General features: G+C 40.9%; 1 protein-coding gene across 1 annotated transcript; it reads left to right on the top strand.

Annotated features, from left to right (window-relative positions):
- The first annotated feature begins 6 nt into the window (after positions 1–6).
- Positions 7–18,401, top strand: LOC109640684 (collagen alpha-4(IV) chain-like). Its single transcript, XM_069511665.1, has 47 exons — positions 7–150; positions 388–470; positions 1,143–1,185; positions 3,364–3,435; positions 3,822–3,956; positions 4,134–4,178; positions 4,973–5,089; positions 5,736–5,801; positions 5,927–5,962; positions 6,091–6,153; positions 6,314–6,349; positions 6,469–6,510; positions 6,601–6,684; positions 7,334–7,378; positions 7,459–7,530; positions 7,618–7,662; positions 7,744–7,797; positions 8,056–8,119; positions 8,863–8,967; positions 9,079–9,240; positions 9,519–9,608; positions 9,841–9,992; positions 10,093–10,165; positions 10,458–10,564; positions 10,657–10,840; positions 10,935–11,006; positions 11,265–11,372; positions 11,533–11,751; positions 11,924–12,088; positions 12,244–12,411; positions 12,767–12,910; positions 13,128–13,238; positions 13,367–13,545; positions 13,848–13,911; positions 14,104–14,178; positions 14,335–14,442; positions 14,869–14,976; positions 15,247–15,318; positions 15,555–15,683; positions 15,884–15,991; positions 16,089–16,244; positions 16,322–16,429; positions 16,571–16,708; positions 16,840–16,956; positions 17,156–17,344; positions 17,452–17,735; positions 17,810–18,401. Exons 2-47 carry the CDS (start codon positions 436–438, stop codon positions 18,068–18,070), a joined length of 5,010 nt encoding a protein of 1,669 aa, XP_069367766.1. The 5' UTR covers positions 7–150; positions 388–435; the 3' UTR covers positions 18,071–18,401.
- Positions 18,402–18,485: the final 84 nt, after the last annotated feature.

The raw sequence follows: 18,485 nt of genomic DNA on the forward strand, positions 1-18,485 counted from the left end.
ATCCTTCTCCTCATCTCACAAAGAGAGGCAGCTACACTGTGTGCTTTCTACTGATACTGAGGCAGGACATTAGGCTGACTCTTCTCTCAGATCGTCCGGTTTGGAACTCACTGAAAGCTTTATGAGGATAATTTCAGCATCTGAATCTGGGTGAGTTGTGGATGTTGCTTTATGCGCACGATAGACTATCATCAATAGATGACATTGGTATAAATGCAATGCAAAATTTCTCAGCGAGTAGCATAATTGTTGAAATATAAGTGTTTTAAATATCATAAATGCATGTACGAAATTTAATCTTAAAGGAAGTCTTTCTTTATATAATGTTAACTGGTCCGTGGGTCACAGGTGTCTTTGCTGTGTCATGCTTCCTTTTATCCCCCACAGGGGGCAGCACGGAGGTCAACACTCACTTGTGAAGCTGACTGATGAGAGATGAGATCCTCTCTTACTGTAGTGATGCTGTGCAGGTGAGTCTCCATCTGTAGCTGCAGCCATATCTGATCACTACTGATAACTTTTTGTGATTTAACTGTTTTCTATGATATCCCCACATCAGACAACATAGACTGGTGTGTGTTTTTAATTTTCTTTGTTAAAATTTGTCATATGATTTTATCAGGAAAGTAAAGTTTTTGGTGTAGAACAGCAAAGAGTTGAACTAATATAATTATTTTCACTATAGTAATATGGAATGTCACATAAAGCCAAATGGAATTCACATCAACCTCTCAGCAAATCTATTTACCTGAAGGCAAACACACTTCATGCATGTTTATTCAACATGTCTGAATACTTGCATTCCAACATGTAGCCTCTGTATAAAAACTGACCTCCACATTCAGAGATGCACACGCAGGTGCATCCTGGGGCCACCAGAGAGTTTGAGTCAACAAAATTCTTGCAGCGCTGTGAAGTGAAGCACATAAGTTCTCATGCACACAAGAGTAAAAAAACATGCACCACATGTACAGTGATTTATCATGTGGAATTGCCTTTTTAATCTTCTGTCCTCATATTGTGTTTGCATTAGTTGGTTGCTGGAGGTAATCATCAAACGTTTTAGATTGCACTATGCCTTATGTTCTTGGAGCTGGGGCTAAATGAGGCTGCAGTTAATCTATTAAAATTGGGATTCACAGGTGGATCATTGTGGGGTTCATCTTCGTGCAGCAGCTCAGTGCAGTAAGTATTTCCTTTTTTATTTATTAATACGCCAACCAAGTTAAAACGTGTTAAAGGTACAGTGTGTAGAATATTTTGACATCTAGCGTTGAAATTGCATGTTGCAGCTGAACATCCCTCACCTCACCCTCTCCTTCCAAACATGAAAAATAACCTGTGGTAGCTTCAGTTGTCATAAAAACTCAAAAGGTGTTTAGTTTGTCCAGTCTGCACTAATGTAAAAAACATGTAAATATAAATCGATGTAAATATAAATATATTATAGGGTAAAGAAAACAATTCATGCAATTTAGATGAAACGAACTGGTGAAAACATCATGAGGATTATTCTACATTACATTTCTGCCAATAGGTCCCTTTCACCTAAATCTTACACACTGGACCTTTAATCAATAATTTAATTGCATAAATATACTACAAATAAAATAAAATATATGATCAGAGTGCACTTTGACCGTATTGCTGTGAATGACCAATATACATGTGCATTCCCTCAGTCTGATGTTTAAGCTACAGACGAAATTGACTGTGATCAAAACTCACAGTCCATATAAACTCATAAGTCCATATATTGCCAAACAAATCAATATGTCTTTCGGTCCATTAATCGATCAATATCTTTAATGTAAATTCTGTTTTACACAAAGACTTTGCACCTTTGTTAGCAGTTTGTACTAATGCAACACAATACATCTGTGCTCATCGTGTTAAGTCTCTTTCAAATGCATCAATAAGCCCCTTTTCAATTTATGTAAATAGGCAAATTGTGGTGGACAAAATCTTAAAGCTTTCAATACAGCACCATCACTAACTACAGACTCATAACTTTCCATAGATTCGAGTTAACATTTTTAGACACAGGCTGAACACCTGCGGTTTGAAATCTTGTGTGAAATGCACCACTTTATGCTTTCAATTTTAATTCACTTATGGGGTCACTGGGTGTACATGTACTTTTATCAGCATACTTATGTTTGTGTTTACATCTGGCTGTTAAGTTCTCCAGAAAAAAATCTTATTTATTAAGTATTTCGTGGCAAAATTCCTTCATACATTTGATGCACAGGCAAACTGTATGTGCTGCTCCCTATGTGTTTACAGTATTTGTCACCAAGACGTCAAACATTTTCTGTATAATGCAAAGGACTTCTTGGTATTTTTATAGTACACAAATAATGTATGCTATAGGCACACAGATTTGCTGGCCTTACATTTTGGCTCGATGTGAGTTGCAAAATAAATTAATAGTAAAAAAACAAATGTGTGGTGTGTAATCTTTATGACTGATGGAGAAACATTCATGAAGTTTGGACCCGGAGAGAAACGGGGACGGGCTTGTGATCCAGATGTGCATCAGGGTACAGTTTCACCAGAGTACGCTCATCCAAATATTTGGAAAAGCTCTGAGGAAATATTTCCAAATATTGTGACATTTCCACACTGTGAAACTCTCTCTCTCTCTCTCTCACACACACACACACACACACACACACACACATATCCGTGGGAACACTTGGCATCTGGAAGTGTGATAGAACACTGCCTTGTTTCACACTATCTAATCAGTACTGCCCTGGGAAATGTGTTCATTCTTTAATTCTCACAGCCGGCTCTTAAAGTGGCAGATACTGGTGGGAAAAATACTTATCTGCTGTGCTTGCTCACTGTTCATTAAAGGTACAATGTGTAGAATTTTGTGACACTGAATGTTTAAATGGCATGTTGCAGCTGAACACCCCTAATCTCACCCTCCCCTTCTAAACATGAAAAAGAACCTGTGGTAGACTTCAGTTGTCATAAAAACTCAAAAGGTGTTTAGTTTGTCCAGTCTGGATGACAGTAAATAGCATGGCGGCCTCCATAGAGAGGGTCCCCTCGATGTAAATATAAAGTATTTAAATATAAAGAGCCTTTTCTGGGGTAAAGAAAACTACAATTCATACACTTTAGATGAAACGAACTAGTGCAAACATCATGAGGATTATTCTACATTAAATTTCTGACAATTGTTCCTTTTAACCTAAATCTTACGCACTGGACCGTTAAACTCTTACCATCATCTGCTCTGCTCAGACACACAGAATCTCACACAGCCGCAGCTGACCGTATTTTCTTCTTCAAGCACAGTAACGTTAATTCCTATTAAAGCCTGTGATACATCTCTGTTTTTCATTCCAGGGGGAGGTTGAGCAGCCATGTCAAGGTAGAAACTGTTCTGTATGTCGGTGTCTTCCCGCCAAAGGCGCACGGGTATAAACACTTTCTTATTAAATTTTTATATATATAAATTACTAATTAATGACTCACTTACTCTCCCAGTAGTAAAGTTGATTATATAAAATGTTTTATATCTATAATACTACTTCAACATTTAAGTTTTACCAAACATTTTAATTTCACATGTTCCTTTAAGATGGACATTTTCACCATTACATTAATAATAGATGGGACTGTGATCTCCTTTAGTTTCTTTATCTTATCCAGCTATCCCAGGTAAAACGCCATTTCATTCTGCCTGCACTACTGTTGTATGTCTGCTAAAATGACAAAAAACTCTGATCTGATTTCTGTTGATTCTGCCAATTCTTTACAATAATTGCAACAAGATTTTATGAGCATGACTTTTCTCTTTGTAGGGGGTTCCAGGGAAGCCGGGGGAGCAAGGCCCCCGGGGAACAATGGGACAAAGGGGACGTGAAGGGTCACCTGGAGACAAAGGCAGGAGGGGAATAGAGGGATCACACGGCCCAGAGGGGCCCAAAGGCGACCGTGTTAGTGCAAATGTTCATGTGCATGTTGCATTTCATTTCATTGTATCTGAGGCATGTCACCATAGCTGAGAATCATATTAATCACACTTAAATAAAACTTTTTTAAATAAAGCAGTAAAAAGAAGGAAAAATAAAACAGGAAATAGTGACTGATGTTCATATTACTTTATATTTCAGGGCAAGACTGGTGCACCTGGTTTCCCTGGTAACGATGGCTCATTAGTAAGTAAACCACTGTAAAAATAAATATAATATGATCTCACTTAGTTTCACTCTACACAGTAATTCCTTTGCCAAAGTCTGCACAGCTCAATATGGAGGTAATGTACCTCTGACTTATTTTCCCCTAATGTAAACAGGTTGTAATTTTGTAAGTACCTACAAACTCATTTAAGATTATTTTATCAAGATACAATACAGCAGAATCCACAAGGGGTGGTGCAGTGATTTGAAGCATGTGTCTGGTGTGCCCTCTTGTGGACAAATCGATGGGCACTGTGAATGTGGACCGTTTCACGGCCTATTGCAGCTGCCTCCTCATCACATTACATCACATTTGCTCACTTGGCAGATGCTTGGGGAACAAGACTAAATGTGCAGTACATTAACAGAGCTGGAAGTAGGTATGAAGTGTTAAATCTAAGGAGTGGGAGATCAGAGAAAAAGGTGGTAGTATGTCATGTTGGGGTGTGAGAAGAGGAGGTGCTATCCGAAGAGATGAGTCTTCAAGAGGTCATTAATGATAGATCAGCTCTGACAACATTTGGCAGCTCATTCCACTGCAGAGGAACCGAAATGAGAATAGTCTAATCGCCTTTTGTGCAGGGATGACAATGGCATACACTGTCCCTTTGAGGATGGAGGAATGAATGATTATTAACCCGTATGATAGACTTCAAGTACATGGCGACAACTTAACTTTGTTGCTCAATTCAACCGCTGTTATTACAATGAACTTTATGCCTTTAGTACTCTGCAATTAAACTTCATAACCATAACTCTGCAATATTGTTCAGGGTCACCCTGGGGCAGGTGGAGAGCCTGGTTTATCAGGGCTGGATGGCTGTAATGGGACAATGGGTCGGCCAGGAGTTCCTGGTGTTCATGGTTTGGATGGTCTGCATGGGCCGCCGGTAAGTGGATTTGAATCTATGGACCCAGCCTGCCTTGAGTCCAGACTGTTCAAAGTCCAAATTATCTTTGGGCCCATCACCAGCTAATCATAGTATGAAGGCCATAGACTATCTGTGCATTGATGCTGACCACGTGAATCTCTTAGTGGCCAAGATTTACCATATTCTGGTTCCTACCATCATTATCATTCACCATGTCACAAGGCAGAAATAGTCTTCAAGTAGTTACATGGACAGGGAGTAAATTAAGTTTACACAGCAGATCAATAGAATATGTTTGGATGGTAGAACAGAGAGATTGGCTGCATGAATAACAAACTGGCAAATCTGTTTGCTGAGACTGTGGGAATTATGTGATTTAAAAAACATGTTAACATGGATCAGAATCTTAGAAAAATGTCTCCAATATTTTCTGGAGCAAAGGGAGGCTCTTCCCAGAATCAGTATGGTATCCCAGTCAATGTGACTTTTTGATTTGATTTAATTATTTTGTTAAAAAAAACCTACTAATACTTTATACTATAAATATAATCAGTGGAAGTTGAAAAACATTCACGTCAATTCTAATCTGAGTTTTTTCCACATTGTCCAATACCAATCTCTGGAAATTATCACTGATAATGTGTTTACTCTCTCCTGTTGTCAGGGACCACCTGGACCTAAAGGAATTAAAGGAGAACCTTTGTATGGTGTTACCCTTCCTGGACTTCCTGTAAGTTCTCGTGCTCAAGAAAAGTGCACATTGTCAACCCCTTTCTATTTGAACGAGTCTGTGATTATTAAACACTTAACATGTCTTATCTTTGTGTCCTATCTTCTGTTGGTTTTATTTTGCAGGGGGAGCGTGGCAGAGATGGAGAGCATGGTGTACCTGTATGTTTTTAAAGCAGTAGTTCTGTAGTATGATAGAATTCCGATAAATAAAGCATGGGTTAAATTAATCTTTTACTCTCTATCTTACAGTAAACTTGACTTATATGTGTGTTCACTCTTTTTTTAAGGGAAGACGAGGAGTCATGGGACTTAAAGGCCATGATGGCTTATCTGGTCCTCCTGGACTTGAGGTAAAAAAAACTTAACCATGACTTAACTTAAAGACCTTATATCACTGTATGTTGTTGCACAAACCTGCACATGAATAGTATTTAGAGAAACATTTTCATCATTTACATTACAAGAACTGCAGCCCTTTAAATGTGTGTGTTATTGTGTGATTGCATACAGGGCTTGGTAGGACGTGAAGGTGTCAGAGGACCACCAGTGAGTCACCTGCTTCACAATCTTTGGCAGTGCATTCTGTAACAAAAACAACCATTGCACATAACACACATTTATCCACACACAAATAAAACCTGACTAAGCTTCTGGTTGTTGTGCAGGGAAACCCTGGAGGATCACTGGCAGGTGATAAAGGCGACGATGTAAGAAAGCATTTTGGCCTTTGACTGACTGAGGTGTTTGGCTGTGTGTGTGTGTCCATCAAAGAACCAACATTTTAACTTTTTATTCAGGGTGAGCAAGGTCCACCTGGCCTCCCGGGTCCAGAGGAAGTCATTGAATTTCCTCCAGGCTTTCTTCCACACAAAGGCTACAAGGTGAAGGCAAAATGCTCATTTTTATTTATAAAACACTGCTGAGTTTAAGCTCCTACACATCCTATAGAAACAAATAAACTTTATTTAGGGGATGTTTGGCAACCCAGTCTTTTTAATCAGATCAAACTGTATCTTCATGTTACATCATAAATCTGTACAGGGTCACGAGTTTTCCCATTTTAAAATTCCAACTTCTCTGTATTTCTAGACCTTATTTGACATCTGAATGGGAATAAAGATATGTTTATTAAGAAAATAAATACTAATACTGTTAATATGGTGTTACATTATACTTTCATTTGTATTATTTTGCAGTGTATTCATTAAGCATTCAGACCACTTCACTTTTTTTCATTTTGTTATGTCATGTTGTAATACAAAAATATTTTTTTTCAGATCTTTTTGCAAATATTCGATAAAGTTAAAATTGACATATCACACTGACATAAATACAAGTCATATGTCAGTTACTCAGACTGCTGGTGGTGGCTGCCAAGTCCAAACCAAATGAAACACTTTTTTAAAAAGATTCTATATAAAAATATATACAAGCAATAGTCTGGAAAGAATCTTCCATGCTCAAATTCCATATTTGACCAAATTATGTGGGAACCTTGATGCAATAAATTAACATGTTTTCTGCTTTCAGGGAGACAGAGGTCTTCCTGGACCCTGTGGACCAAAGGGCAAAAGGGTGAGTTGTATCCTATATGTGTCTACAGGTATGTCTCAAAGAGAGAAAAAGACATTTGAGGTTCTTGTTTTTCTGATTAGGGGAATACATTAGACTTTGACAGACAAAGAAATAAAGGAGAGCAAGGGATCCATGGATTTCCTGGACTTTGGGTAGGTGACTTAAATCTTGCCATGATTTAACATAAACGACATGCATACATGTATAATATTCTTAACCCCGCTGGTTGTGCTCCATAGGGTCTACCTGGTATTCCTGGTATAGATGGACCAAAAGGACCTCAGGTAAATCTGCCACATGATTCAGCCTTCCCACGTGTTATACATTAAAAGTTGATCAGGTTAAATACTGTAGTGCATTTTCAGGGTTTCCCTGGAGAGGAAGGACTTCCAGGTCTCATTGGAAGAACTGGACCAAAGGTGAGTCTGGTCTAATCTACAAAACAATTTGAACAAAATTTGAATGGGTTGCTCATTAAGTTTCTGTGATAACAGTTGAAATTTAAGCAGCTATAGGAGTGAGAAAAAAAGCTTTCCGCGTCTGCTGACCTCTTGTGGTTGGTCAGTGGGATAGTTGCATGTAATGGACCAGTGACTCCTGATAACTCTTGTCACCTTTAGATTTCTGGCATGTTCGGATAAGACTATGGTTTTCATTTCTGTCCTTGCATTTAACAGGGTTACCCAGGAGATCCAGGTCTCCCCGGTCCCTTGCACTTTCATAATGGAAGTGATGCCAGAGGTGAGAACAAGTTGTATGAGCCATATTTTTGGTTTAATTATGTAATATGCAGTGTGGGGTGTGCCAGGTTGGCCACATGTTATTCAAGTTTATGACAATCATCGCAGTCGTTGCTGATGATGAATCGGAGGAAAAGCAAACAGACTGTGCTCTGAAAGACGTTGTTTTTGATTCTAGATTTTTTTAAAGTGACAGACACTGTGGTGACAAAATAAATACAATGTGAAGAAAGACTAAATCCTTGTAACTGAGCACAAGTCTAAGCAGCCAAATGCAGATAAATATTAGTCACTACAGTAGTTATAATAACTGGTTTAGCTAAAAGTGGCTATTGGTGCCACTATTCTATTTTAGAGATAGATTTATTTTCATTAGTAATGTAAAAATCCCCTAGTGTACATCTTTGGCCCTCACTATTTTGGCTAATACAAATTTAGTTTTTTGAAGAGAAAATTCTCACCACTGCCTCCATAGATGTAGCTCTACTGTCCTTGAGGTTGCATAAATTATACTCTACTCTATGCTTGGACCAAAAAGGTTTAGACACTGTAAGTGAGTGTGCTTAAGTGGCTCTAGCACCCTCCACTGGGGTGTAGCTGCTAGGCAAAAATGTTTACTAGACAAATCAATCAAAATAAACATTTCATTTCATTTTGAAAGAAGCGAAACATTTTTTATTTATTTACTATAAATGACTGTTTGAAATATTTTAGCATCTCTGAGAAGCTCTGTGTGTGTTTCAGGAGCTAAAGGTGAACGTGGCTATGCAGGGCCATCTGGAATCCCAGGTGACCCTGGGTACCCAGGGATACGAGGACCTCCTGGCCCACCAGGGTTAACAGTATCAGGTCAGTTTAGCTTTTGTCTTGGCTCTCTAACCTTCATGATACCAACGTCTATGTTACCTCACTTAGTTACACCTCATTTAAAGTTTCACATTATCTCTCACACTTTTTCAGAGGAGCCAGGCTTTCCTGGTCCACACGGGCAGCCTGGTCCAAAGGGCTACAAAGGAGAACCAGGGGGTTATAACAAGTTTGAAATTAATCTGTTCCTGGGACCAAAAGGAACTAAAGGGCTCTCTGGACCCAAAGGTGTTAGAGGCCTCCCTGGTCGTCCAGGTATATATGTTCTCACTTAAGAGTTTCTTGTGTATGTGTGATCTTGCAAATTACATTTGATTATATAAACAAGTGATGGCTCTCAAATGTTCATTTCATCAAGGACTTACTCTCTGATTTGTGTGTGTTTATGTTATCGCATACTTGATGGAATCTGATCAGGATGTGGAGGTAAGTCTTTGTTTTTCCCAAAGAAGTTTACTTTCACTCAATTTACTGTTCAAATCATTGACAAAGATCTAATTTATATTGGTCAATATTTTTGGTTGATCCGACAGATTACTACTGTGAGCCTGGTGTCCCAGGTGACCCTGGAGACCCAGGATCCAAGGGATCTCATGGAGACCAAGGGCGCGAAGGAATTAAAGGTGATCTGTGACTGTTTATGATCCAACAAGCAAAAGTTGTGTAACTGACATCTGACAGAATACATATAAAGCAGTAGTATGTAAAGATCACCCTGTCTGATTGTACTGGAACAGAATCAAAAGAGATTTATGATGATTTATGAGCATGTTTGTGTATGGGTGTGAATGTAGTTACAGTATATAAACTTGCTGCATCATAGTCACACATTTTTGCCATCCCTGTCTCCAACAGGGTGTCCAGGGGAATGTGAATGTAGGTTTGGTGTGGGAAGAGTTGGGCTGCCTGGTCCACCTGGTTATCCAGGATCTCCAGGGTTACCTGGAGCTCAAGGACTCATGGGGGACCCAGGTCTGAAGGGAGATGAGGGTGCAAGAGGACCATATGTAAGAATAATATGACTCTGACTAATTAAAATATTGTTTTTAACACATCTTAAAGTGCTTCATGATAGCAGTTTTGTGTTTTTACCCTGTTTACACGTAGGGCTTTCAAGGAATTCCTGGTTTTAAAGGAAAAAAGGGGCAAAAAGGTGACTCTTTTGTGGCAAGTGGTAAAGGTAAGTTCCCATTGAAGGTCAAACTCAATATACACAGTGATATATTAGCAAGGTTTTGTGTTAAAGGTGTTTTAAATAGCATACATCCTCTGATGGGATTCTCAAGATTTTCATGTTCCACAAACAATACTAAAGCCATTCAATTGCAATCTGACTTAAAAAGTAAGCTGCACATGACTGTTACATTGTACTTGTGGTCTAATGAGAAAACAGACTGTTTTGAAAATGTCCATACCATGGGTTTTTAAACATTTCTCACCTAATACGTTTTGTTTCTTATTATTGTTGGAAGGTGCCAAGGGGGACAGAGGATTGCCTGGACAGATTGGCACTCCTGGAGCAACAGGTAGGCCAGGACAGGATGGCCTCCCTGGCCCCTCAGGAGACCCTGGACCACCAGTAAGTGTGTCCATTTTTATATTATAAATATTTGACAGATTGTATAATTAAAATTGTTCCCACATAATTACATGCTACAATCACCTTTTCAGGGGGCTGGATATGCAGGATTACCTGGTCCCAAAGGTGACCCTGGTGTTGTTGGACCCAAAGGTATTCCAGGGATTGTAGGCCCCTTAGGGCCTGGTTTTCAAGGCCCTACAGGGCCCCCAGGACCCAGAGGAGATCAAGGATATCCTGGCACCCCAGGAGTTTCTGGCCGACCAGGACCTCCAGGTTAGAGACCTAGTTAAACTGAAAGATTCTCAGTTGGGTTTAACACACCCTGTCCCAAAACCAGGTATCAAAGAGCATTTTTTTGTGTCATCAGGTGAAATTGAAAATTGCTGTCATGAAGAAGCAATTAGATTACCTGGTTCCAAGGGTGAGCCAGGCTCCACAGGTACGTCTTACAACCTTTGACACATAAAATATGATGATAATGATAAACCAAATCAGTGCTTTGTCTATTGTTTTGTAGAGTTTGCAGTAAAAGATGGGCCCTACAGTTGCTACCACAGGTGTTTTTTTGGAAGCCATTAGCTCAAAAGTTAATAGCAAAATTGATTTGCCATACTGAGCCTCTATGTATCATCAGCATTGTTTAAACATTGTCGGTTCATCATGCAATTCAATGTGAATTGTATTTGGTGCCTTATAGGAATTCCAGGTGAGCCAGGAAGACATGGTCTCCCAGGAGTTCCAGGGCACCCAGGCCTTAAAGGCTTGAGAGGAGATGATGGTGGAACTGTAGGGATTGGACTGCCAGGTAATGACTCCGTACTGTGTCAAATTAAAATTGTGCAAAGGTTTTTTAAGATATTTGCTGGAAGAACCAGGTTTAAGCTTGTGGATCACCAATCATCAATTTATAAATCATATAATTCGGAGGGCTGTTTGTGTTTTCATGACTCTTTTACTTGTAAAAGGACCTCCAGGTTTAAATGGGGATCCAGGTGACCCTGGTCGCTGTGGCATTAGGCTGGATGGCCCTCCGGGCCCTCCGGGGATACCAGGACTCCCAGGCAGAAAGGGTATGACAGGAGATGTTCTCTCTGCCTCTCCGGGCATTACTGGTCCAGCTGGCCAACCTGGGGTTATTGGGACAAAAGGACCTCGTGGCTTTCCTGGAAACCCTGGGTCTCCAGGTAAATTTGTTTTGTTAAGGTGGACACAATAAACTGCTTAACAGCTCTGGCTTTATATAATGTGAACTTTATGACAGAAAACCCAGAGTACATACAATAATCAGTAGGTCTGTACTTCCTTTACTTTATGTTTATTGAAAATCGGTTTACTATTGCTGCTTTGGAATTACAGGCATACATGGCCAACCTGGACAACCAGGCCACAAAGGAGAGCCAGGAGTCAGTGGTGACCCTGGTGCCACTGGGACCCCAGGCCCACCTTGCACTGAATGTGAACTGAATGGACTCCCAGGCCCTCCAGGACCTCCAGGGAACCCTGGACAGAGAGGAATACCAGGTGATCACACAGCACTAGACAACTTGATGGATTGAGTGTCCATTCAAATTTCTGTTGAGACTAATACTGGTGTACTATAATGCATATTTTCCTGTGTAACCATCAAACCATCCATAGACATATTGTCTCATTGAGTTTTATGATATTGCATACAGGCTACCTTGTTCAGAAGGGTTTGAAGGGAGAAATGGGTCCACCTGGTCATGGACCAAAGGGTCTTCAAGGAATTCCAGGTCTCCCTGGTGTGCCAGGCCCACCTGGACCCAGTGGCACCATTGGCCCCTCAGGAGATACTGGGATTGATGGTTGGCCAGGGTCAAAAGGTGAGCCACCTAAAAAAGCATTTGTTAAAAGCTTGAGCTTTTTAATTTAAGAGGGATAGCTCACCCAGAAATGAAAATTCACTCATAATCTACTCACTATGCCAATGAATGCATGTGTGAAGTGTTCACAAAACAATTTAGGAGTCTCAGGGGTAAACAGTGTTAGAGCAGAATCCAATACAATTGAAGTAACTGGTGACCAAATCTTCAGATGTTATAAAACAACAACAAAATTGAAAAGGCCTCCATACTGCTCCTGTAGTATCAGCAAGCCCAGACAATCATATTCAACTTGAAAACACATCATTTACACCGTATTTTAAGCCTAAAGTTTTAAGCCTTTCAATACATCTAGGTGAAATAGGCTACCCTGGCGGGGCTGGAGCAAGTGGTTTACCAGGTCATCCTGGACCCCCAGGACCTAGAGGTAAACAGGGAGAAAGAGGCTTTACTGGTCAACCAGGTGACAGAGGAGACCCAGGACTGCCAGGTAATAAAGGTAAGTTTCTGTTGCAGTCAACTTGGCCTTGACTTAAATGTCTTTTAAAAGAGACTGTCTGCAAATGACTACAGTCATGGCTATACAGCCACAACACTTGGTAAGGATGATTGTGGGAGACAAAATAACAAACCATACAACACTCTGTTATTGCGTTGCACTTTGATTTTAATTTATACAGCAGACATGCATTTAATCAGAGTTATAATATAACCAGGTTTACGAGGTCCCCCAGGATTATCAGGCCCATCAGGACTTGTGAATATAACTAAAGGCCCAGCAGGACTTTTAGGAAGGAGGGGACAACCAGGCCAACAAGGACATGCAGGCACGTATACATGCTTTTTGAAATATGTTATTTTGTTTGTTTTATTTCCACTAACAGTATGTCAGTTTAGAAGACTGACATACAGATTGTGACTGTATCATTTCTGATTAGTTTTTGTCACTTCACAGGCTTAAAGGGTATACGGGGAATACCAGGTGACTCTGGGCCTAAGGGATGGCCTGGTCCACCAGGGTTTAAGGGCAATGTTGGTGCTCCAGGCAGGGGAGGAATCCCAGGACCTCCTGGGCACCTTGGAATCAAAGGTTTCTCTGGTCCAAGGGGATATACAGGAAATGTTGGAGATCCGGTACACATTGAACCCACTTTATGTCTTTTTTAGTATCTTTCCAGTCTATAACCAAAAACACCTAAAGTAGATGCCACATCACATTAACTAAAAATCATATTCTCATATATAATTACATGCTAATTTAAAAAACTGTGTAGAGCTTTTGATGATTCATGACATATGTTGGGTTTTCTGTCGTATCCAATAGCCTGGATTTTCATAAATTACCATTTATCAGACTCAGATGTGATGAAATATTGTTGGAATATTATGCTTGATACAAATAAAATTGAATTGAATTTGCTGATTATCTTTTACAGGGAGATCCAGGGCCTACAGGGCATATGGGGATACCAGGGCGACCAGGAGGTCCTGGTGCCAAGGGTCAGTAACACTGGATAATGTGTTTATTTATTTTGGTAAATATCCTCTCAGTTGGAAAAAAATATAGACACAACAGTATGTGAACCTACAGCAGATTGGATAATTGGTAATTCTATATGCATATAATTATGATCAATGTAGATATAAGGACCTGTAGGTATATAATAACTTGATTATCTAAATCTCTTCCAGGTGAGCCAGGAAAGTCAATTGGACAACCTGGTCCACCTGGACCCAGAGGACTGCCAGGGGATAATGGACCGTATGGTGAGTTAAGACAAATCCAAATGTAACAGAAGAAGTGATGAAGTAAAACTAGAAAATTTAAACATGCTTAAAGAAGGTTTGACAGTTTCATAGACTACATACATGAGTGGAGGTAAACAGGGAATACATTCACCTCCATGAAATGATTTCCTCAAGCACCCAGGGGGAGTCCAGGTGATTCAGGTGACCCGGGACCCAGGGGAAGGCCAGGACAGCCCGGACAACCAGGCATTCCTGGGGAACCAGGAAGACTCGGAGGATTAGGTGATTTCCTGTGAACTGATGTACTGCAGCAAAAAATTTAAAGTGAATGTACACTGATGAGGTCTTTCTTTCACGTGGAAAAGCTATCTCATGAGTCAAGTAAGAACTTGCACCCCATCAGAAAAAAATAAACCAAGAACATTGTGCCAGTAACCAGGATGTTTGTTCCCAAATTATATAATTATCAATTCAATTTAGATTTAAGCATGATTTGGGTGTTATTAAATGCTAAATTAATCAAATCAGCTGCAGTTTCCAATAAAATCATGTTAAGCAATAAGATTCTTACAAATTCTGATTTGCTCTTCAAGGAATTTAAATCATTCTTACACATTTTTCTGTCTCTCGAGAATTTTGAAATATATGCTTAAGGTACATTGTTTAGTGCATATGTGTGTCTCTTTGTGTGTGTGTGTGTGTGTGTAGGCATCCCTGGGCCTTGTGGTCCATCTGGCCATCAAGGGTTTCCAGGTAGTCCAGGTGATCAAGGAGGTCTCGGCCCACCAGGTCCAACTGGCCCAAGTGGGCCTCCAGGTACTAACATAATATCCTCTGTTTCTCCCAATATTAGATAGACATGCACACACAAACACATGCACACACAGCAAGTGTTCAGCATGTTCCTTGATGTGTCTTGTAGTGCTCATCACCTCAATACTTTGAAGTCTGTACTTATTTTTCTGAAGATACACAAAGAAATGGATAAAACATACTGCAAAATAAAAGTTGTTGAGCTAAAGAAAGTAAGAAAGTACATTTGTATGCTGAGGACAGTTCTTGTGTGGTATTGTAATCTTATGTCAGGGCCCCCTGGACCACCAGGTCTGGATGGATTGGACGGACTAAGAGGTCCAAAGGGGTTGAAGGGAGCAAGTGGTAAGATTTTTTTTTTTTAAGATGAGCAATTATTGCTTTGCATGTCGCTTGTGGTGAATGTGCTATTGGCTTAAATGTTTCTTCGCATTAAAATAAAACTGTATCTTTAGGACTTTCCCACTGCCTTAAATAGTAATACTGAAGTTGAATTTGGTAATTGGTAATTTCATCCTGAAATAGTGTAACTAGAGTCATCATTGACTTTTGTGTCACTGAGTCTAATATATCACTTCAAGGCAACGATATCCATGGCCCTCAAGGACCAGATGGCTTTCCTGGAGTCAAAGGTCTGAAGGGCCATCCAGGACCCCCAGGAGTCAACTTTCCTGGGCTTAAAGGTCTGACGGGCCCACCTGGTGACACAGGTATAATATTTATTATTATCATCACTTTTTCTGTACTGTAAGTCTGCTTAAAATATCACAACGATTTGATTTGTTACTATGCAAAGTCTGTTTCATGGCTCTCTTTTGTTTGTCACTTTCCATTTTTTAGTGTGGTATCTGCTCCATTTCTTTACATATTCAGTGAGAAAAAGAATAAAATGCTAGATTTCTATTCTCAGGTCTTCCAGGCTTCCCTGGCGAACCTGGATACGCTGGCACAGAATGCAGCACACCTTCACCAGGACCGCATGGAGATGTAGGATATGAAGGACCTTCAGGCCTCCCAGGTGTGTGTGACTATTTTTGTCTCGTCAAGTTGTGTCGACAGCTTGAGGAGAGAACATTGTGTGTAATCTGTCAGGGACTTTTGTATTGGGTTGGTAGGTCTTCCAGGGGAACCAGGCCCTCCAGGCAGTGGCATTTCCTCCAGTGGAGATCCAGGACTGATTGGCCCCCCAGGGTTACCAGGTTGTAAGGGAGCCATGGGCCGCCCAGGGCCTCCAGGATCTCACAACAATCCAGGCTTTATCGGTCCAAAAGGTACGTCGTAGTGCAAGACTGCTGCCATCAAATACGAACCAGGTGAATACTCTCTAAATGTCGCTGCACTCTGACAGGTGAGAGAGGTCCCATTGGTCCCAGGGGTGCTCAAGGACCTAATGGTCAACAAGGACTCCCTGGGCCACGGGGCCGTAAGGGAAAAACAGGTCCAGCTGGAAATAGGGGTGAGTGAGAGGCCCACAAATCATTTTCTAAAGGTATTTTTTTCACTGACATTATTTCATAAATCCTCATAGATTGACAGAAATGTTGGTCTAAATATTCCCGCAGTGCATCTGATGATTTGTGAACTGTGTTTTTACCAGGCGTCAGGGGAGCTCCTGGTGATTCCATCAGTGGACAACAAGGGATGGCTCCTCCTGGACTTCCAGGTCCAATTGGTTACCCTGGATCTCCGGGCTTCCCTGGTGATGTGGGTCCTCCTGGGACTCCAGGACGTAAAGGCAAGACACTCTTAATATATTCTCAGGGGTTTATATATTTGCACACATTCTGGTGTGTGGCTGAATTGATATGTGTGTTTATTCTCACTTTTTTTTGTGTATATATGTTCTTGTTTGTCTGTATGTTCCAGGAGAGAAGGGTTCTGCAGGGCCCATGGGAGGCCCCGGTCTACCGGGTCCTGCTGGTCCTAATGGTCCTGTTGGAGACTCAGGCGAAGTGGGTCAGCAAGGATTCACTGGACTTCAAGGTGAATAATCAGACACAGTCATGTTACATTACCAGCCCTTTGTATTGTTAAATCCAGTGTCTGGATGGCCAAAAATTAGAGTTTATGTATAAAGGATACAAATGTGACCATTCGTGCCCTCCTTTAAATTGCTCATTTAATCTCTTTTTTGTCTTTTCCTCTCTCTATGTCATCCACTTGCTACCCCTGCATCCTCCAGGTGTCTCTGGTCAACCTGGTGATCCAGGTGAACCAGGTCACAGGGTCTCATCCAGGTCAGGTTTCCTCCTTGTCGTCCACAGTCAGTCAATTCAGGTGCCACAGTGCCCTGAAGGCAGCAGTCAGCTTTGGGTGGGCTACAGTCTGGTGTACCTAGAGGGACAAGAGAAGGCTCACACACAAGACCTGGGTAAGCGTCTGCATAAAGTGATAGTTTTGTTGATGTCTCAATGAGTTTATTCACACAAAGAAAACATTTCCAACTGCCTTTTTTCTTTTTTTTCCCGCTCCCTGTAGGCCAGGCTGGCTCTTGCCTCCCTGTTTTCTCTACCATGCCTTTCTCCTACTGCAACAAAGCTGCCTGTCACTATGCCAGCCGCAATGACAAATCCTATTGGCTCTCTACCACTGCTCCCATACCCATGATGCCACTATTCGGCCAGGAGATTAGCTCCCACATCAGCCGCTGTGTCGTGTGTGAGACGGTGTCACCTGCAGTGGCTTTCCATAGCCAGGATCACACGGTTCCTGCGTGCCCGCCTGGCTGGAGGAGTCTGTGGAAGGGCTACTCTTTCCTCCTGGTGAGTGCAAAACAAAAGTTAGTGATTGAAAGAAAATGTTACACCCTGAACGTCCTCTGTCATCCTGTCCTCAGCACACAGGGGAAGGTGATAATGGTGGTGGCCAGTCTCTGACCTCCTCCGGCAGCTGCCTCAAGGATTTCAGAACTCACCCCTTCATAGAGTGCCAGGGCGAGCGAGGCTCCTGTCACTACTTCGCCAACCTCTACAGTTTTTGGCTGACTACTGTGAGTCAGACAGAGCAGTTCATCATCCCGAGACCCGGCACCATCAAAGCAGCCGACCAACAACGACGCAAGGCCAGTCAGTGTCATGTCTGCCTCAGAGGGAATTAACTGTCCTCACATCACTTTTAGCTGTTACTTTAAGCCTTTCCATTTATAAAAGCTAATTCTGATTTCCACTCAGGGCCATATTTAGGTTACATTTACTAACAGAAATGTACCTTCATCTGAAGAGCGATTTTATACTTTTATAGTTTCTGTCATTATTTTGAATGAGGTGCTATTTCTAATTGAATGCGATAATAGTTGATCATCTTGCTGCTGTAATGTATTCGTGCATGTTTCCAGATTAGTTTTGAAAAAGCATTCTTGAGGAGAAATGTTCAAAGCGCTATCGTCCTTTATCTAAGTTGTGCTCCTCAAATAAAATGTTTTTATTAAAGTTTCTGAGTCATTCAGAGTTCAGTAGCTATGACAGTTGAAAATACGACAACCTACATGGAAAAATCACAAGGTGAGTGAAAAA

This window comes from Paralichthys olivaceus, chromosome 16 (assembly GCF_024713975.1).
Source record: "Paralichthys olivaceus isolate ysfri-2021 chromosome 16, ASM2471397v2, whole genome shotgun sequence".
In the NCBI taxonomy this organism is placed as follows: domain Eukaryota; kingdom Metazoa; phylum Chordata; class Actinopteri; order Pleuronectiformes; family Paralichthyidae; genus Paralichthys; species Paralichthys olivaceus.